The sequence below is a fragment of the Diadema antillarum genome, unplaced genomic scaffold (genome assembly GCF_040938485.1).
Source record: "Diadema antillarum isolate AM-2024a unplaced genomic scaffold, OU_Dant_1.0 scf00000208, whole genome shotgun sequence".
Taxonomy (NCBI): Eukaryota; Metazoa; Echinodermata; class Echinoidea; order Diadematoida; family Diadematidae; genus Diadema; species Diadema antillarum.
In genome coordinates, this window is record NW_027271097.1 from 365,750 (window position 1) to 388,303 (window position 22,554).

The following is a 22,554-nucleotide window of genomic DNA, read 5'->3' on the forward strand; positions in this document are numbered from 1 at the left end:
CTTATGTATATGAAGGTGGACTTGTCCTTTAACTCATCTTGCTAGTCCCTACAAATACCTAAAGGTCTTTCTTCTTCCTCTCTCTCTCTTTCTATCTGGGCATGCAAGAGTGCAAGATGAAATGTTTGAGTGAATATGAAATTCACCTTACAACATGACTGCAACATAGTGTGTATGAAATGGAGGAAAGATTTTTCATCAGATACTGCTGTGTCTGGCCCAAGTTCCCCTCTCTGCTGATACACACCTCATCCACACTAGGTCTGACAGTCATCCTGCATGTCTGTCCCTGGTCCGGTGGGCTCTCTGCTCAGGTTTGACCCTGCCCCAGCTAGAAGACTCTTTGGGTCAGCAATGTCCTTGAATCCTTCAAATGATTCCAGGGCTGAGAGAGAAAATAAGACTTTATAACTACAAGCAAAGAGGTCTAAAGGTTTTAGCATGTGCACAACAAAACTTTGCTATTGTACATGACTGCATGTTTTCAAAGTCTGACCAGAGTCAAGCTGGAGGGTACTACTCCACTAGATATTTCTGGTGCAGTCTGAGCCATACTTATATTCATTCACAGTGACTGTGCTATGATTTAATGATAAAGATCTTTCACCAGATTGTTTGTAAATTTGAGGGACATCACTAAAAATGTTGCATATTATGCAAAAATAAGCATGCATACTTTTTAAATGCATAATATGATGCCTTCACATATGATTTTCAATAGAAAACAGAATTCAAGAGAAGAGTTTTGAGGGGATTTTCCCCCAACCACGGCAGGGCTGCAAACTTGGCACAGTGTGTAACTTTACAATGATGAGTGATTTGCAAGGGCCTCAGTGTCTGCAATGTGGACTCACCAAACTGGTTGAGCTCCTGCTGGAGATATCTCTGTAAGCAGTCCTTGAAGGAGGCTGTCTGTCTGGCTGTCTGATGAATTTTGGCAATCTATGAAAGGCAATTGAGACATGGTACACATGACATTGTATATCATAAACCTTGTCTGCAGTATGCCAGCATCTGAGTGGTTGACTGACAAGTCACAGACTAATAACCCCTTTCAAAAAAGTAAATTATATGGTGGTAAAATCGGAGCACGACCACAATAATTTGCACAATTCTGATTCTGCTGTTATCTGCACCACAACCAGACTTGGAATTCGTGAACGCATTCAAAATAATGCCCATTATTTCCAAGATGTATTCAAAAGGTCATATTGCTCAACATACACTGTGTTAAACAAGGTTGACATGCCACTTCCAGCATCCGATAAGACAAAATATCACAAACCATGTACGCTCTTCAACAATGAAGAGCAACGCTGGAAACTTAACATTCACTGACAGAAATAGTCTTGATAGCATCTCATGACAGCATACTTGGCAGTGATGTATGGAGTCTAGGAGTCTTGTGAAGGTGACAGTATGTCTAGGAATGTCAATGACATTTTCCCCCCAATTACACATAAGATCTTTTTAGGCCCAAAAAAGTCCATTTAAAGGCAAGAACACTGTAGCCCCTGATACTGCAAGTATCTCTATGACAGCTACCAGGAAAGAAAAAACAAAACAAAACAAACAAACAAACAAAATTTTGACAGGGCACAAAGCATGAGTTTACAGTTTGAACCATACAGTTCTGAGAACAACATGACAGTATTTGCTTATTTCAGTTTACTGTTTTGCTCATTTCTCCAATCTTCCCCTACATATTGAGATCATGCCAAAAACTTTTCAGTTACTTCAAGTCATTTCCACAGTGCCTGCTGCTTAGGTGTGTGCTCTTGATGATTTGTATCAGTAAGTATTCTGGTAATCTATTGCATTTCCACTGCCTTCACAGAGTATGAATGATCTAGTGATTAACAATGATTATGTGCAGAAAGCATAAAAACGTTTCCTAGAATAAATTGAACATACCTGTCTCATTTCTAAATTGTTCTTGGATCTTCCATCAAAAGTTTCTCATCTGATCAATTCTCATATCAAGTTTTAGAGTGCATCATATAACCCATTTCCACAATGTTAATACCATAATAACACAAACAAAACAGAACAAAACAATGTGCTTATTGTGAACATACCTGGTGCATCAGTTAACACTACCAGTATACTGAAAAGGGGTTTTAACTTTGACCACACAATCTTCACAAAGAAAGCCATACAAGGGTTGTTAACTCCAGCGAAAGCATGATTTTCCACAAGAAATAAATAATCATGTATTAGGCTGTGAATTGAATGTTCCCCCCCCCCACAATCCAAATCATAAGCAACACTAAAATCTTTTCTATGGAAAAAAAAAATCCCTGCACTTCAGAGACATCATATATTTTGTTCTTTGTGTTTACTACTCATACTAGCTTTTGAATGGAGGATACATTCATGTACATAGTGTGGAAGCTTAAAGCTAGAAAGGGGAACTTGAGGTTTACCTGAATAGCCACATCCCTGGCTGAAGACCCCGCCCAGTCAATGATGGCTGCTAGGTCAGGCAGCTCTGACAGCATCCGCCGCTGTTTGATGGTTAAACTCTCTGGCTCTTTACATGGCTCTTTTCTCTCACTTTCTGTTGAATGAAGTCTGAAGAAAACAAAGCAGAGAATATGTATTGTGTGATGAGCTCCAGCCTTTCTTTAATCCTGTATGTGCCCAGCTTTAATAGCCTAGCTTGCCACAACAGGGATAAAGGGAATCAGTTCATTTCTAATAGTTTTAAATAGTTTCCAGACATCTGTGCCAATCGGCAAAGAAAGCAGCTTGCCTGCCAATTGGTGAACGAAGCACAGTAAATGTCAAAGATAACTGAATGATGGAATTTAATCCTTGACCTGCTCTTGACCTGCTATGTTCATACCTTACTCACCTTTCTTAGAAAGAATGTCACATTCATGTTTTATAGCAAACATACAAAAGAGCGTCTCCTGCATGTCTTCTCTGACTAGCTGTGTTGGATACATGACTGATTTCAGATCTTATTTAACCCCAAGCAACCCAAGTTGAAAGAACTACTGTACCTCTTTAGAAACCTGACTCAACTACTATCACGTAAGACATAAGTCTGCATACAAGTCCAGTTTGGGAAGATTTGCATCTTTGCACTGGTAGAAGACACAATGAGGCACTATTGGCTAGATAAGAGGATTTACAGATTGCATCCACTCTACACAGTAAACGATAGGATGGAGTAACTTAAATTGGGTGTAGAAAATCTCAAGTATGATGTAGAATAGTTCACATCATGTAATAAGGCTAATTGAGTCTGCTGAGTTTGTTATAATACAGAGGAGAGGCAATGTTCTTTCTCAATACACCAGTTTGTAATTACATTCTGCACATGAGCAGATAAAGGTCATATGAGGAAAAACAACATAATGACAGAGATTTGTTATAAGCAATGTCATGGACTATGCCTTAAATTACGTTGCAGGGAGAGAACATTGCAAACCTTCAACGGAGTTTAACATCTAGGCAATTTGGATTACATACAGTGAAAGTGGGTGATATGTAGATTTACAACTGTATTGTTTTGGTGGTTTAAAATTTGGAGTGATTTGAACCATCGGCTATCTTTGAACTGGTCTTTTATCCTCAGATGACACCAGACTGTAAAGACTTACCTCTCAGCCTCCTTGGCTGTCTCCATCTGGTCCTCTAACAACTTGTCCCATTTCTCCCCTTCTTCCGTCAGCCGCCGTATGTGAGATTGGATCTTGATCACCACTTCGTTCATTTCCAGGTTTGCTGGATTGGGCTCATAGCTGTGAGAGAGAGCATTCCATCAGTCACTTTGGATTCATCATGCATTCTTATCATATTCGTATTCCATCTCGGTAGGCTTTTAGAGTTACACAGCGGAAATAAAGGTTAATTCCAAATAAACCATTCTTAAATGAATAATTCAGTCAAAACTACACAGAACTTGTCTATGGATGCCATTTCCTGGCATATATACACCATCATCACTCCTTTGTGACCATTCATATGACAACCAGTCCTCTACGATCCACATGTTAGACGGTTGTAATTCTTAGAAGATAAAGGAAAATACTATATATGATCTAATGTTTATCAAATTTAAAACACTCTTTCATACTTGTCTATACATTGGTGACAAGCTAAACATTCAACAAAAATTACTCTGGTTAAGATGTGTGAACCTCAGACAAGCTTTGACGAAATATTCTTGAGGACTTGCCACAAGTCAATGAACACATGTAGTAACAAATGTTACACACAACACATGGACCTACCCTTGTTGCCACTGAAAGACAATTTGAATGATAATTTGGCATACATGTTTGTAGCTTCGAAGCATTTTTGAAGAGCAGAAACAAATTTGGTTAGCAAGCTAGCTAGATCTTCAACCATCGAAGAGCTGAAAAGTTGATTTTGGTGACAATGGGCACTTTGGTAAAGTGTGCCAAACAGTTTTATTCTGACAAATGAACCGAGACTAACCTGGTTTTTGTGGTTGCATGCTTCAAGATGCCAGTCTCAGCAACATCCACCAATGTGTCTTCAAATGCCTTCCTCACTGATGGTCAAGGGTTAAACAGTTTTGAGGACACTTAAAAATTCAAATTATGCCTCCTCTCAGACAGAAGTGAAATATTACAGATATAAGCACATGTAAAATAATAACCAAAACTCCATTTGCAAACTCGGTATCAATTACTTTCCAAATCTGATTGCACTCGATGCAGTGGTACAAGTTATTTAAGCTCTGTCTTTGACCCTCCAAATTCATGTGGTCACATATGAGGCCAGGATTAATCAAGTATGCAAAGAAGATTAAAGAATTCTTAAATGAAATTGATTACTTGATGCAACATCAAAACCCTTCTCACTGTACAGTGACAGCATGAGGAGTAAGCAGAGGATCGTTACACAAAACTAGTCAGCCACAAGCGAGAGTCATGGCTCAGCGAGAGAGCGCAAGGAGATCAGTACAAATGTCTTAACTTACATCTTTAAATGATCAAATTTTGCTACCAGGGTTTGGTATCAAAAATCAAAACCAGTCAGCAAAGCTCTGTTTGAAGAATATCATGTCTGCATGTTTAGAGCTGCCAGCCAAAGGGCAAATAGAGCAATTTTGAATTACATTGGTTAGAATGATTCGCCCGAGACTGAATTATTCAATAGGAGTGGTAAAGGTACAGTTTTCTCTCCATCATGATGAATAATCAGATCTCAAAAGGTCTTTGTGCTGACATGCTCAGCTTTGGCTCTCTAGTTCTTGACTGTCAGAGCTAACAGCAGTGAGAAGGTATAAAAAAAAAAAAAAGCTATAGCTTATTTTGAACAATGAGGGCAGCATTCCATTAGTACATACTTCTACATTGCAGTGCCTGGTCTGCTTCAAACAGTGGTATTTCAGCCTGCAGTTTCTGCATGGTGTACTGTGTGTGAAAATAAGGAAAGAAAACAAACATGAATTGCATTGGAAACAAAGTATAGAGTGCTCAACTATTGGTGGCGTAGGGGAGCAATTTTCCACTGATAATCAACAATTGAATGTTTGAATATTGTTAAAGATATCACTTCATAATTTCAGAGAACCTTAAATCCAGACACAGCTGTAATGGCACAAACACTGATTTTCATGTTTTGTATAGGATATAACACTTCAACATTTTTGAACATATTCTAAATGACATGATTTTTCTGCATAACAGTTCTAGATAAAGAAAAAAAAATGGCCTACATGTCCTAACAATATTCCCTAGTTGCAATATGACATAAAGGCTATCGCAAGTGCATTAATGCCTGTACGTTCACTCTATTAGTGCATTAGATGGCAGTATTTTCGCATGTTGTCAATATTCAAGGTCCAACCATGATTTGTGAAATTCATGATAACTAAACCCTTGCAAAAATAACAGCTCTTACAGGATACCAAATTCTCCCCCTTAAACATCATATGCACTCATTTCCTAGTGGAGCTGAAACGGCATATATCTGAGATAATGAGTTAACCACATGAAGCAACAAATACTTTCATTCAGTTCTGATTAGTAAGCTTACCTCAAAACATTCTTGCTTCAATTTCTCAAATCGTTTCTCCTCGGGCTGGTCTGTGGAAATTTTCTTGTGGATTTCTGCATTTTTGAAGATAAGAATGCAAATGATATTGATCAGCAGCAATGCAATAAAGGGGCAAAACAGGAGATTGAAAGGCAAAATGTAATCTTAATTCAGCAAATGACTAATATTGATTTAGAAACCTTCCGTCCTTTCTCTCAAGTCCCATGATCATGGGCATTGAATAGATTAGATATGGGAACTGCTACAAGGAGCTCATGGCAGTGGCAGTATAAAAGCTCCCAATATGTAAGTAAACATGGAATGCACTTCTGTGTCTCAAACAGAAAATTCCCTTACCATCAATGTTAAGTTTGCAATGTCAAATAACTCTGAAGTTTTTATGAAGTTTTAAATGTTCTGGATAATTGATATGCAGATCGTTCAATTTAAGACAGTGTCTTGCTACAATTTTGTAATTTCCATATAATGACAGGTGTAGGTTTAAGTACACAGCTCAAACTCACTGCTTTCATCATTTCCCCAACAAAAGACGTGTTTCTTACCTGAACATTCAACATGGACTGACGGAAGAGACTTTCTTGACCGTCCCCTCATGAAGCTTGACCGTCGCTTTTGTCTCTTCTGATGTTTTGTAATGGTTGACATGACCTGATCAGTTCAGAAATTGAAAAAAAACAAAAACAAATGCACAACCACCATTTATGATTATTCAAGATAACTGAACAATGCAGTGTTTTGGTTTTTTTGTTTTGTTTTTGTTTTTGTTTTTTTGATAGGACAGAATGTTCCACAATTTAGGGATACAATGGATGGGGGGAAAAAATGGCGTGCAAGTACCCTAAAACAAAACAAAATCCTTGTCTTTGTATTGTGCTTAGATCTACAATGTACATCTGAAAATAAATGCAAATACTGCATGAAAAAGGCGTTCCTCGTAATTTATTACACTGGGCTGGAACAGTACATGTTTCTGCAGAATTTATGCATATTGTTCTAAAATGCAAAAATTATTTTGCAAACTAGACTACTTACATCAGGCTGTTCCACGTCTGCCTTGCGTTTCCTTGTCATTCTGTAGAATCACAAATCAGAATGGAAATCCAGACATGTTAAACAGTGAGTAGATCTCCTACTTGGATATTTTACATGTGTGCATGGGCTATGGCTCAGATCAAGGGTACCAAAAGTGTGCTTCTGAAAATTCTAAATGAAACTAATGCAATGTGACCAGGACATGAAGTACCATTTTCACATTTGAAGGCATATATTATAGTACGGTAGCTCCAGACAAGGTTTCAGGTTCATTGCTCCAAATTTAGGTAGTATACAGCATTTTTATGGTTAAAAAATGCCCATTTTCATGACTTTTTGTGTTACATGCAGAACATTGTTTTTTTTTGGACACCCTAATTTTTACTTTTACATTTTGAAATATGAACTGATTTCAAATTTTCAATAAAAATTAAGTATCAAATTACATAATTCTCATGTTGTTGATTTTTTACAACACTTCTGAATTTCCAACAGCCTCAAGGCAATTTGTATGTCACGTACATAATTTTTGGTGTCCACCAGTTTTTTAAAGTTGTTAAGTGAAAAAACTTGTGGCAAACAGTTTATTCTTTATGATATTCCCACTCATATGTTTATGTTTTTTACTTCAAATTGAATTCACTGCAACACTAAGTGTACTTTTCAATATTTTCACAGTTAATTGATAGACTAAATTTTTTGGTGTCTAGGGTTATGTACGTAACAATGTGCACTATTATGTCTACACAATCATATTTTCTTACAAAAGGCAAATACCAGGCAGCTATTGCCTAAGTGCAAACTACTTATAACGTTTGTTATAAATTTTAAACCTATTGTGTCCTTCAAAATTGGTCTTGAAAATGGAAACCGAGTTATGTACGTGACAGGTTATGTACGGAACACACCTTTCAATTCACTATGAAAATTACACATTATGAACTAGTTTCTGCATCTAAACAAGTTTTTATATCATAAAACTGACATATGAGTAAATTGGTGAGAAGCAGACTCCAATCTTAGCTAATTGACCCAATATGATGTAACGTACATAACATGGACACCGGTGTCCTAGTTATGTACATGTCACATGGTAAAATTTGGACTCTACAAGCATCTACAATTTGTTTAAAAGTGTTCATGTCATAAATAATAGATAACACTCATGATATGATTGGGTGCCTTTGGCAGAAATGAAGTACATCAAAGAGATAAGACCATAACATAGGACACCAAGTTATGTACGTAACATTTTTTTTTATGGACAACGTTTTTTGTTATTGATAGCTGGTTCAGAAGATTTCAGAGAAAATATCACCCTCTGTGCCAGCACTGCTGTATACTGCTTCACTGAACAGCATGATATTATAATTTTTGGATCAAATTAAGAAATGAGAAGAAAGTTTGAATAGTAGAATGTTAAGTGTTACGTACCGGGTACATAACTCGGTGTCCATATATATTTCAGGAAATACCTCCAATGTTCGTTCGAAAAATCTTAATTTTTTAACTGGTTTTGTTTCTTTTTGGGGCAAGTTTCACCTCACCTTGAAGTATATTTGCAAAAGTGAATTTAAAAGCAACAAAAAAGCATAAAGAGGACACCGAGTTATGTACATTACACTTTCTGACCACCAAACATGGCTTGCTGATTGCCAGATGTATATAATGTTTCATACTCACTTACAATAAATATTTCACAATATTTGGAGATTACAAAAATACTCCAGTTTGTTAGCAAACTTGTCACTTTGTAGGTATGACGGGTTCACTTTCTTCGTCAATTCCGCCATCCGCTAACCTTTGGGCGCGTTTTCTGGAATCATTCCACGACACAACGTCACATCACATCACGCATCCAGCACATACAGACAGCGCGCAAGCTGTGAGATTTTCAGAGCGAGCTTGCGCACGCAGTGTGGAATTGTAATTTGGAATATATGCAAAAGATCAGGTTAGTAGACCTACTGATTTTATTTTTCTCGTTATGAATTTTTGTAAAAAGATGTCAGACTTCAGCTTCATGACTGAGGCTGATTCGTGCGCGGAGAGGCGAGAGCTGCAGAAGAAAGCACCGAAAATATTTAGTCGGATCAGGCTGCTAGGTGCGGCAGCCTTGCATTGAGCGAACCCGCTGGCGCCCGTGTTTCGTCATTTCGATGGGTCGCTGTGCATCGGTTGATTAAAACTCGATTGTTGTAAAAAAAAAAAAACCAGACAGAATATTTTCTTCTTTTCATCATGGATAGTGGACATGTATGTGTAACAAAAAATCACCATGCAAAGTTGCGACAATTTATATGTCAGATGTGAGATGAATAAAAAGTGAACAGGGAGCTTCATGAGTCTCTCTCCCCGGGGGCGTCATGAGGCTCTCCGGAGGCCTCGTGAGGCGGAGGAGTGCTCGTACACGGGGTAGCACCAGCAGGCCTCATGAGCGGGTTTCCCGGACTGAGTTTGTATGCAGAACCTGCCTACAAACGTAACAACCTTGTCCCAGTCTAGTGAGTGGATCTAGAACTAACTAATATTCAGATGTTTACACAAATTGGGCCAAGACCCTAGAACGCATATAAAACATTCTATGGATATCATCAACTTCTTCTTCTTGGATGAGTAAGTTAAACCTCCCGACCGCTTCGTGTTCAACACGAAGCGTTCGGACGCCGGTGATGCTCCTAAACACTACTAACAGCATAGGCCCTACTGTGTAGATCTACGTGACTGCTGGTAGTGTTTCGGTCCACAATTCCGTGCGATGATTTTCACGAAATAATTTCAACAGAGCAGTTCAAGTTTTGCTGTCATGCTGATAATATTCTTTACACAAATGACCAATTCAGAATCACGAAATGTTGCGAGGTGTCTAGCATTAACAGACCTTACCTTGAAACGCTTGACATTATGGAAGAAGAGCAAGAATCAGTCATGTCGTTTTGAATTCGGCGCCTCTGTATTTGTCACTAGCACTGCGCGTATTTTGTACATACGATACACTCGACTCGTACAGATCGTGTACACTAGCCTTGAATGATGTATCATGTATGTATACACTCGCCCATGTATTGTACATGAACGAGAAGTGCCGCGAAGAGCGAGCGATCTTCCCGCAGCATCTACTAGCTACCACTTTGCACTTAGCTAGCTAGCTCGGTGGTTGCGATGTCTAGAATGAACATTGAGGGCAGCAAACACAGAGAGAGAGAGAGAGAGAGAGATCTTACGGATGACGATTATGACGAGCAATATTTTCCCCTTGGATGATAGTATACTGAATACTGGTCGCAGTTCTTCTTTTCGTTTTCCTTCTCTTTCTTTTCTGTTATTCTTTTCTACTGTTCTGATGCTCTGTCTAAACTTGTGAAGGGTCGGGATTATAACTGCATACAGGGGAAGCTTGATATCAGAAAACGGATGGTAAATCATCATTATAAATCCACTTGTTGCAGGACCTTATAGATAATAGTGATGTCGACAGTTTCTGGAAACCATACTGAAACAGTTTTTGTTTACCATGAATTATGATATTACCTCGAGGAAAAAACAACAACCAAACACACGCACACACATACAAAATAAAAACCTTAGATATTCAGTAAGGCACTAGATTACCTGAGCAAACCTCTATTTCTTATCTCCTTTTGTCTATCAATACCAATACCCATGACGGCGGACATACATGTATACCAATGACGGAGGATAATAACAAAACTTACTCTCTAAAAAGGAAGAGTGAGGGGTGAATAACAGAAAAGAGGGAGTTTCGAGTGTAATTGGAGTGAATTTTGAGTGAAAATGTTCATTTTCACTAATTTCGGAGTGACCTCAGGGATCACTCCAAAATCTTCGAGTGATCCCTGAGGTCACTCCAAAATTAGTGAAAATGAAAATTTTCACTCAAGATTCACTCCTATTTCACTCAAAACTCACTCTTTTTTGTTATTCACTCCTTCAAGAGTGAAGATTTCCACTCGATTTCTTTTTAGAGAGTATGCGCTTAGTTCACATTAGAAGATCGGCATTTACCCAAGGCGCTACATCTCCATAATAATAGTTTACTTCAAGAGGCGGTCGAAGCCAACCCAATTGACATACACACTAAGAAAAAAAGGTTCAATAAGGGAGCTAGAAGGGTTCGAAGTCGCGGAAATGGGTGCAAATTACACAATTTGCGAAAATGGTGGAACCTTGCTTCTTATATGGTTCATTTTGGGTTCGATCTTGCCACGGTCATTGGCGGTGCAATATTGCGCCCCAAACTAGTCTCAAAACAAAGGCCATCCTATGGTGTTGCTCGACACTAAAATGCAATATTACATATCCTTGTGCTGATAATATGAACATATATTTTTTGATATCAGGACACTTAAGTTTCTTTCATATTCTATAATCATTCATCGAGATTATATTTTCAAATTAAGTTGAGTCCATGATGCAAGGGGTCTACTAAAAAAAAACGAACGTAGAATACCTGATTACTTGTCTGGTATTGACCAATCACATTGTACACATAACCTAGGAGGTTTAACAGATGAAATTCCAACTGGCTGTAATTATTCAAATAGTCGTCAGATTTCTATTGCTGTACAAAACAATTCCACAGGTGCATTTGTGTCTTCGCTGATCGGGATTCGATGCCGCCGTCTCACTGAGCAATCTGAAGATTCATTTTGGACGTTAACATAATTTTGGCTATATTTTGCTTGTTTATCTGTTAAGTGAAATGACATCATAACATACTTTAAGATAAAAACATATAAAGCAAAAGTAAATTCTGAGCAGAAATATTATTGTGCAAAAGTGTTAATCAGAGCTGCTTCATGTGAAAGTGTTTAAACTGTACCATGTGGATATCCGGTTTATTTCATCACTTTTCCTCATGATTCTGACAAAGCAAACTGATATGAATCTTCAAATAGAATTCTTTATTAATAAATACATCGGATTACTGCTTAGGCATGCGTATTAGAATAACGTTCGTTTTATTTTTTTTTTTTTTTGCGCAATTTCTATTCGTGTATCCCCGTGTCTTTAACATTTACCTACCCTATCTCTTATTTGTTGGGATGTCGAAACGTACACTGTAAAACATCCGTGTTAGATTTAACACCATGGGTGTTAAATCTAACACCGATCAAACTTCAATAGAGGACCACACCCACAGGTGTAGAAAATGCACTGTGATGGTGTTGAAAAGTGTTCACCTGACACTTCGTGGTGTTAATTTGACACTGTGCCTGGTGTTATTTTGACACTGTACTGGTGTTAATTCAAAAATGACACCACATGGTGTTAATTTGATATTTGTTGGTGTTAATATCAATGGTTTAACACCCGTCCAGCTTCAATAAGAGACCACACCAGCTGGTGTTACTTTGGTGTACATTTATTTTCACATTTTTTCAAAGATCTATAGTATTTTAATGTAAAATTCATGATTGTCTTGTTTAAATTAAAAATCAACAAGAAGTGCAGTTACTAAAAAACTCTTTAAAAAAACAGTTTAAAATTTGGAAATGACACCCGGAGGTGTTAATTTAACACCATAAATAAGCACCGAAAATTTAACACCAGCTCGGTGTTCACTATTTAACACCGGACTTTTTGCAGTGTAATTACCATTACAAAGACATATCTTCCTGTTTGTGGTTCATTCTTGCTAAGGTGCAATATTGAGCCCATAACTAGTCTCAAAGAAAGACCTAGGTGTTGATCGACACTTGAATACAATATTGCATGCCGTCGTGGTGCTACTATGTACATGTTATTTTTTAAGACATCATAAAATTTGATGTTCTCCCATAATATCATAATCATTCATCGGAGCATTTTTAAATGAAGTTGAGTCTTTGATGTAAGGGTCTGCGAACAAGCTAACGAAGAATACCTGACTGCTCGTCTGGTATTGACCAATCAAAATGGAATATGTCACAGCATTCCGTGCATGCTTACTGTGCGATGATGGAGTCAAACCCTACGACACGCTAAAGATTTTCGTTGCGACGCGATCTCGGGACAGCAAAAAAAAAAGTCAATATTTTTTCAAGGCCCTCAAATCTGGAATTCCATCCACTCTGATGTGAAATGTAAGAAAACGGTACAAAGTTTTAAGAAAGCTTTCAAGCGTACTTTACTAGAAAGGTTTTCTGGAAGTTACCAATATCATTTTGCGAATTTATAAGAGACAAGCAAGATAGGGTGTGTTTGTGAAAATGACATCTTGCGTATTGTGGTCCATGTTTTTGTCTGTGTATGCATGTGTGTGTATGTGTGAGTGTGTATGTGCGTGTGTGCCAATGTTTTTTTTTTTCTGTATATACAATGTATTTACTTTTCCGGGACTAGTTTTAAATAAGGTCAATTGCCTTCTCACTCACCCCTTCACTTGATATCTTTTGCTGTTTGTTTGCTTTGTTTGTTTGTTTGTCACATTGTCATTTTATACTTGTCATACCATTGTCACATTTTATGTATGCATATTTTATTAAGTGAAAATAAATGAAATGATAAAACAAATTCATTTAGAGAGCAAAATCGCGGATATAAAGGGTGCAAGCTACACAATATATTTTTAAGGGTTGATTTTTTCCCCCTTTTTTCATGGATTCATGCACGGTAAAGCCTAAGGGTAAAATGCATGCACATGAAAAATGTAAGCACATGTTTCCATGTGCTTGCAAACACCACATTTTAGAATGAATAAAGACTAGCTGTGATAGTGGAATTTCTCATGAATAAATAATAAAGCATTCAAACCCTGGCCATTGTTCAACACCATTGTCAGGGTGTTAACCACATACTCCCATACACACCCATTGACCCCTGTGCAAAGTGAAAGTTTTGTACAGAGGGTTGGAAATAGAGCAAAATCTGTAACCCAACTGTGAAATTGATCATGGATCTCATGAAACTGATTTATGTTTTAAACCACCTCTAACAAAATTGTACACTAAACAACTATCACCCATGTCAATGACAGTGTTATCTGATATATTGTTACTGAATTATTAAGAATCAAAAGTGGGAAAAAAATTTAAGGCCTATTAATCCATAGAATACATTCGATGCAAAATAATGACATGGATGTTTCCTAAAGTGTCAATTTACGGACCCAGTCGTTTGGTCACCTGGTGTGGGCATGTTCATTCTTTTCTTGAACATGATTTATGAATTCAATGAATTGTTGAGTCGTGCGAACTTATGTGCACATAAGTTGACTCCCAGATGGCTCATTGTACAGCTCGTGCATGCATGTTTGAGCTGAGCATCTAGCGCAAATTCCATTTCCACAGCAGATCAGCTCTTCTGAGGCTTTTCGTAGCGGCTTTCTGCAACTCTGACTTCAGCATTATTTTGTCCACTTCATAATATCAAGACCCCGCAGATTCCTACTACGTGGAAAATGGTGAGTTAAAACATCATCGTAAAACATGATTTGAAATATCCTCAATGTTCTCGACCAAGGCCTTACTCCCGATATTACCCTTCATCAAACATCTTGTATCTGTTATGTTTTTGGTTGTATAGTCATGTCCTATAATGTAGGCTTGTAGGCAGTAATATTAAAATGTTCATTTTAGAGTTCTGTTAAAATTGGCTAGTTTTATGCGTGCTGTTTTCTGTTTTGTTTTGTTTTGTTTCGTAACCATTCTGTGGAATTAGATCAGCTTAACAATAAAATGTCTTGGTAAAGACGTCATGGTATTCCGATTTCAGATTTCAGATTTCAGATTCATTTATTGTTCATTTAGGAAATTCTTTTTGTTGGTATATGGGCGTGCACATAGGAATATCTACATACATGCGTAAACTAACATAATTATATTCATGTACATGTACACATTATAAATGATACAATTTTCACTACATACACAATTATACAAGCATAATTTATACTCACATTACAGTGAACACATATATCATCACAAATTTCAAACAATTCTTTATATTTACCGATCAACAACAAAACAAAATAGTTAAGAAAACGTGGAATCGGATATTCCTATAGGAAGTGTATCCTTTACATAACTTTTACGCCCCCCCTCCCCCCAAACACACACATCCCCAAGGATAATACATCACTTCGTGCCATACCACATTTGATTAATAACGAATAAAAGGAACGGAAGTTGAAGAATAATTGTTGATAAACTTATGGATAAACAGACCAGTGTACTAACTAAACTTATAATGGCAAACATTGCATGCTCATTTTTATACTGGGATAATTCTCTGTAGTCAGGTAGTGTTAGTGGTGGACTTAAGTACACCCTGTATGCAGCAAGGCAGCGCATAAGAATTGAACTATACATTAAGCTACCATGGAGAGAGTTATGTAGTCACATTTACATAAGTCAGCTCTTCTGCAAAATTATTACACATGCATGAGCAGTGGCCTTGAACTCATGACACTTGATTTTCCTTTTCAGGTATTCAAGCAAGATACAATATGATGAAGTTGCGCGCATTCTCCTGATCACGTAAACTTATAATATGCAATGCTGAAGGACAGAGTGATTCCTCAACAGAATATGTAAGTTTCATTAATGGATTGATCCGTAATATATGCATTTTCAGGTTATTGATTCATCTAGATTTTCAGCATGTGATATCCGCGAAAATAAAGCTCATTATTACACATGAACGCAGTTTTATCAGTTACTATAACGCAGCCACCGTTTAGTGGGTTGCGGAAAATTTGATAAGACTATAGTGCAATTTTTGATACCATCTATAATCGAGAGATATGTTACTCAAGTGGACCATTGCGATCATTCGTTCTTGCCTTTTCCATTCTACCTCTTCTCAGTTTTTTTTTTTTATAATTTTTTCCTGAAAACTCCATGATGGATTGTCACTCATACAGGCAGCATCTCTACCCCGCAAGAATCTTCAAATGCCCTGAATAGCCTTTTTTTTTTTTTTTTTTTTTTTGGGGGGGGGGGGGGGGTAATCTTCTTTTCTTTAACCAGTATTATTAAAGTAAATCAAATCAATGTTATGAATAAGTAGAGGGGGCTATACTTTCACTTTTTTCGTGTGTGGTAACAGGATGAGAGGTGTCAACCATAATGGGCATCATTACACTCATTGCCATGGCCAGCACCCGGACCATCATCTGTGGCAAGATCAGCAACGGCTGAATGGCTGAGGTCTATAAGTCTTACTCCTTTCCTAACTGTGTCAAAAACACAGCAAACTGATGTTAAATTGGCATGTAATATGATGTTGTCTTACTTTGTTATTTTATGTTATGAAGACTTTGAGTTGGTCAGGAAAAATGTGGGAATATTTGAATATGCCCTATGTCATAAATGTATGCAGGCCTACATAAAAGGTGTGTATTTTCATCTCAGCACAAATTCGCCACATTTTTTTTTTCAACATGACTTTACTCAGGCTATTCCACATCTATTCTTTTTTTTTTTCAGCTCTAACTTAGTGATGTCTGCATGCTGTCTCCTAATCCCCGTCTGCCTGCAGAGGACATGCTGTATGTCTGTGACAAAGTAAGTGCTGTATTTTTTTTTTATGGGAGACGGTAATTCCATCTGCTTTGTGACTAGAAATATAAGAGGAATATTTCTTTGCAACATTACTATGCTTTACTTATATGACAAAGAGCTGAAATAAATCTATCCGGCCGGATTTGTTTAGAAACCAATATCAAAGCTTAAAGGGATGGTATAGTATTGGTGGAGGTGAGGATTTGGGCTTTTCACTTTTTGTGACATACCAAGAACCTACTTATGAAATAATAGAGAGTGTGCCATTCTAAGAGGAATTCTAAAGATTATTTGATGAAAATTGGTTTTGAAATGGATGAGGCATCCAAAAACAAAGTAAAACGCAGCGATCGTGATAAAAAATGGGTCCTACATTATATCATTATTATACTCTGTTTTGGATATCGCAGCCATTTCAAAACCATTTCTCATTATCTCAGCAAAAGATGTTAGAAACCTGAAGTAGATCTCAACAAAAACTATACCAGTATACAATCAATTTGATTTTCCATTTTCTGGTCAATGGTCATAGTTGCAACCTGTTAGTTTATGTAAGCAACAAAACTGCGTATAGTGTAAACGACCTATTTCCTTCGAAATTGTATTCAGTCATTATTTATTCATGCCAAAATCTCTTTCAGAACCTGGCAGGACTAAATCCCATAATCTTCACTGTGAATGCTGCGCACTAGTGACATCACTATTTGGCTGGATGGTTGTGAAATCTGCCCGAATTCCTGTATGCAATCGTGTCTTCATTTGCTACAATGTTTGCGGCCTTCTGTGCTCTGTGGCTTTGAGTATCCCCGACAAGGCAGAAACACTCGATGCATTCTTCAGCAGTACATCAAATTATGTACATTGCAAGCCCTGATCTGAACAGGCAACTATCACGAAAAAACCTACGGCATTTCATTAGCAATATTGTTCAATAATTGTCTTGATATAGTTTACCAGCCTAAAGTTTTCATTGTGTATACTTTTACAAGGAATTGTCACCAGGGAAATGATGTTGTTCAGGTTGTCCCTCTGTTCGTACATCAGTCTGTAATCGATTATGGCATCGTTGTATCACGAAGGGAAATGAAACGAAAAGTACAAGTGGACAAGTTTATGCAGGGAGATTACTTTAGCAGTTGAACACATCGTGACAAATTGAGGAATATCGGAAAATCCGTTGAAGAGCTATATATACACATATATTTAGAGTTTCAGTGCCGCCATTACGAGATGAGAAAGCTACATCTTTGACGTCAACCATGGAAAATTTTATAAAGAAATGTAAAGAAAATAGGCATAGTTTCACGTTTCTAGCATTACAAAAGGAGCACTTGATTTACTTCTTCCAGAAAGGGGGGGGGGGGGGTAATATTACCCTTAACATTATGGCAACGACAAATAAGTGGAGGCAATTTGTACTTTTCATTTAGAATCAGATTTTATGGAATTCCCTTGATATTTTCTTCATATTAGTTTCCATACATGAAAGTGACACTGAAACTTTGAAAAATGCATAACTTCCACTGGATCATACGATTTTCCACGTTCACGAATGTGTTCTTATGATATTGCTCCAATCCACGGGCACATTTGGGTTTCATTCCCCTTTAAGTACTGTTTGAGGTATCCAAATGAAACTTTGCATGTATGTACGATTGGACAAAGTTACTTCTACCACCTTGTGGGTACCAGCGTTCAAGGTCAAATATTGTAGGTCATTGTCAAATTCTACAATGTCATTTCGTGCTCTTTCTTTGTATCTCACCTGGTAAGCACTGTCGACATAGTATTGTGGTGTTCTTTTAAGAACTTTCCACACTTTTGAGCTATATGACCACCAAATTCACTCATCAGATCATCTAAAGATGGCTGTCAAGTGTTGATAATGGTGAAGTCCGACTCTGTCAACAGTCAAAAAATTCAATGAGCTTACATTTGAAAATCAGTGTAATCACAAATTCGATATGTGGGCAAGACATCCAAATTCGCTTTTACCTTGTTATATGGTGAATATTTGTGAAGCTTCCGTTTCTAATTCATACAGCATCAGCATACCTCATGTCTGAGAATAGTGGTAAAGAAGATTAGAGACTTTGGCAACAGCGTGTAAAATTCGCAAAATTTTATTTTGTGCCTTATTTGCTGAACAAACGTCGCAGGAGTACTACAACCTGTTAGGCAATATAGTGGAACAATAACTCTATTATTAGCGTTATAGAATAAATGACAATGATGTAGTTCTGAAGCATACTTTTCATTGGATACTTTTGCAATTACACCATGAATTGAACTAGGTATATAATCATCAATGACATGTATACTTGAATAACGACAGAATGATTCGGTGAGGAAAGTTTTCTGTCACGTCATTAAGGAAGAAGGGAACGTGTCAATATTATGTTATTTGTTCCATAGTTATTTCTGAAGTGGTTAAATGTATTTTCCTAAAACATTTTTCATTTTATATACACCTATGTTGCATCTAGATGCCTATTCATTGACAAATGTGGGCAATGTATTCAAAGGTCAAAGATCATACGTTAATGGGCCTAGGGTATATAACATTTCACTAGTAGTTGTTGTTTTGTTTTGTTTTGTTTTGTTCTCTTTTTTTTGGGGGGGGGGGGAACGGTTCAAAGTGTCCTGAAACCTTGTATAATACATGTATTTAGTTATGTATGATGCCAAACTGTTGCCGTTGCAAATGCAGCCGTTTCAAGGAAATAACATAAGATTATTCTTATACTCCATGATTTGGTAATGCTTAAGTGGTTCATAAGAGTCCATTGAAACCGTGTATAGCACAAAAAGTGGATTTGACAATGGTATACGATATCCGCAATTTACTCTTTGACGGGGTCTATCAGCCGATTAATATGTATAAGCGCGGTAGTCCCCTATTCGGAAACTACAAGTTAGATAAGCTGCATTCATTTTGCACGCGACCATGGCGTTATAGCCAAAGGTGATCTGCAAATCCCTGTGTGCCTATACAGAGGATTGGAAAACGTAACAACTTTCATTGTATAGAACAACGAAACAAGAAACTGGTGCATGTATTATTCTCAGTCACTTTGTTAGTCGTAATGATTTGCTCAACTTGTTAAATCCTCTTACATTTTTTTTTTTTTTTTTAGATATGGTGCATACTTTAGAAATGTAAGTAGCATGCTCTTGTTTTTGAGGCTTTGTGTACTGGTAAGAAGCATATCTTATTCTTATAGATTATGTGAATAAGTACGTATTCAAGTACGTTTTGAATAAAATGTATCCAGACAAATGTATATCATATTTTTACCTCTTCCTTCATGCAGATGTATACTCTTGCCTAGAGGGTTTGTTTGATAGATAGTGATAGTGCTCACCTCATTGGAAAGGTAATTGGGTAAATATTTGGTTTAAGTATGTCATTCAAACATAACTATAAATTAACTTCTACATTAACATTTCAAAACTCACAAATTCCACACACACATTTCATGATTCGCAGGATCCAAATTACACCAATCCTATTTACTTTGCAGAGTGCAACAACAGCATAAGTTTGATATACTGAGCAAACAGGCTTGCATTAGTTCGCACTATTCAAGGTTTAAAGTAGTAAATTAATCAAATTGTATACCCGGTTATGTGATGCTAAGTATATACCTTATAGATATAATGTTGCAAATATGTGGTGCTTATTTCATCCATAACTGCTGCAAAATTGTTTCTTTAAAGGAGCCGATCAGTGTCACTGCCTGTTCCTTTAGAGACGCAATATTGCCCATAATCTCAAGGTGCAATTGAGGTTACTGGGCAACATTGCGCCTCTAAAGGCGTAGACAGTGACACTGACTGGCTCCTTTAAAGAAGCAATTTTGCAGCAGTCATGGATCAAATAAGCACCACATAGGTGCAACATTATGCCTATATATATGGCACAAAATCGCATCCTCAAGAGAAGGCTACAATCTTGGAACTTTGGGTGCTTCTTTGCACCCTCACGAAAGGTGTAAAGTTGCACCAAAAGTAGAGGAAAGAAAGAGTGCAAAGTTGCGCCGAAAATTAAAGGGAGAAAGATCGCACCCTCAAGAAAGGTGCAACTCGGCACCAATTAGTGTGGGTGGAAAGATGCACCCTCAAGAAAAGGGTGAAACTTAGCACCACTTAGTGTGGGTGGAAATATGCACCCAAGGGAAGAACTTCGCACCCTCAATAAAGGGTGCAATGTTGCACCCTCTATGGCCGTGCAAAGGTGCACCCACAGGGTGCAAAATCATACCATTGCACCATGGTGCAGCTTTTGCACCAATTTCTTGAGGGTGCAAGATAACACCCATAGGGAGCCACCAGTGTGACATCACTTTGCACCCTTAAAAGGTGCAAGAGTGAACCATTTTTTCTTAGTGTGTAGATTTGTGTAACAGGCCTCTGGCCCCGGAGTGTGTTTCGTACTTAACACCCACTTCTTTATGCTGTTCGTGTATTTTATTTTCATTATTCATCAAATTGTCTGTTTATTTCTGCTTCTATAGGCCTATACTTTAAGATCCTTGTCGCCCTAAACATTATTTTATATGCAACTTATACATATAGACCTCCCGACCCGGATAACAGGATGATCTTGAGCAAGTTGATTGTGGTCACTTTAGAGTATCACCGAAAAGAAGTAGAAGAATTAGGAAGAAAAAGAAGAAGAAGAAGAAGAAGAAGAAGAAGACGACGACGAAGAAGAAGACGACGACGACGAAGAAGAAGAAGAAGAAGAAGAAGAAGAAGAAGAAAAAGAAAAGTAAAAGAAGGAGAACAAGAAGAAGAAGAAGAAGATGGGAGAATAGCCTTAGGAGATAGGGGGCTACAGAGTCGAGATAGTCTAGAAAACAAATGCACGGATATTGTTTAGGGCCTACGAGTATCGTCGTCATCAATAACATAATGTATAACCTGTGTGTGTGTGTGTGGGGGGGGGGGGTGTCTTATAGGGCAATTACACCCTGGGCAATTACCCCAGACCCTTCCTCTGACCCTAACCCTACTCCTAATCCTGAACCTAATCCTAATCCTGATAACCAGAACTCTACACTAAACCTAACCCTAATCTTTGCTCTAACCTCATCACTAATCATGTATTTAAGGGTAATTTGCCCGGATACGGTGTGTGTGTGTGTGTGTGTGTGTGTGTGCGTGCTTGTGTGCGTGTAAGTGATTAAAGGGAGATGTTCAAATCCCAAAGCTGCGTTAATCCGAAAATGAAATCAGGTTCGTCATTCCGAGGGTTCGTTATTCCAACGTATTCCTGAACAAAGCACTACGGGGTCATCCCACTAGACCGACACCCACGAGTCATACAGCCCCCTAGTTCGACATTGAAAACAGGTCCATGAGTCATACAGCTCACGAGTCATACAGCCCATGAGTTCGACACTATAGGTAAAAGCAGCCCACGAGTTTGACAGATACAACACGGGGCTTAATTTTTCGGTCTCGTGGGCCTTGTTAGCTTAGTGTCGAACTAATGGGCTGTATGATTCGTGGGCTGTATGACTCGTGGGTGTTGGTCTCGTGACGTGCACCCATGCATTATACCGAGGTGTTCGTCAATCCAAAAACTTAAATAATGAATAGTAATAATAAGGTTAATCCGACCATTTTGTGGTGTTATACAAAAGTTCGTTATTCTGAAGGTCCGTTACTCCTAAAATGAAATGAGGCTCATTATTCCGAATGTTCGTTGATCCGATAATAAAATAGGGTTCGTTTATCCGAAAATGAAAAACAACACACCAAAACAAAACAAAATGTGTGTACTATAGTAACAAATTTCTGGCTCACGGCCCGTGCGTTTAATGATATGCAAATCAGAGAAGCCGTATATACTGTTATTTCAGATACACAGACGAAGTGGTATAATGCCAGCTAATCTTTTATATAATGTAAAACTAATGTAGAACAAAAAGAGCAAGGACTGTCCCCCATCACGTGGTATTCATAA

At 37.7% G+C, this 22,554-nt stretch overlaps 1 protein-coding gene across 1 annotated transcript; it reads right to left on the reverse strand.

Moving 5' to 3' along the window:
* Positions 1-257: 257 nt before the first annotated feature.
* LOC139724218 (uncharacterized) lies at positions 258-10,043 on the reverse strand. Its single transcript, XM_071635362.1, has 10 exons — positions 9,961-10,043; positions 7,075-7,114; positions 6,585-6,690; positions 6,022-6,095; positions 5,330-5,396; positions 4,453-4,528; positions 3,612-3,752; positions 2,427-2,574; positions 855-942; positions 258-385 (listed from the first exon to the last, which is right to left on the reverse strand). Exons 1-10 carry the CDS (start codon positions 10,002-10,004, stop codon positions 258-260), a joined length of 912 nt encoding a protein of 303 aa, XP_071491463.1. The 5' UTR covers positions 10,005-10,043.
* Between the last annotated feature and the right edge of the window lie 12,511 nt (positions 10,044-22,554).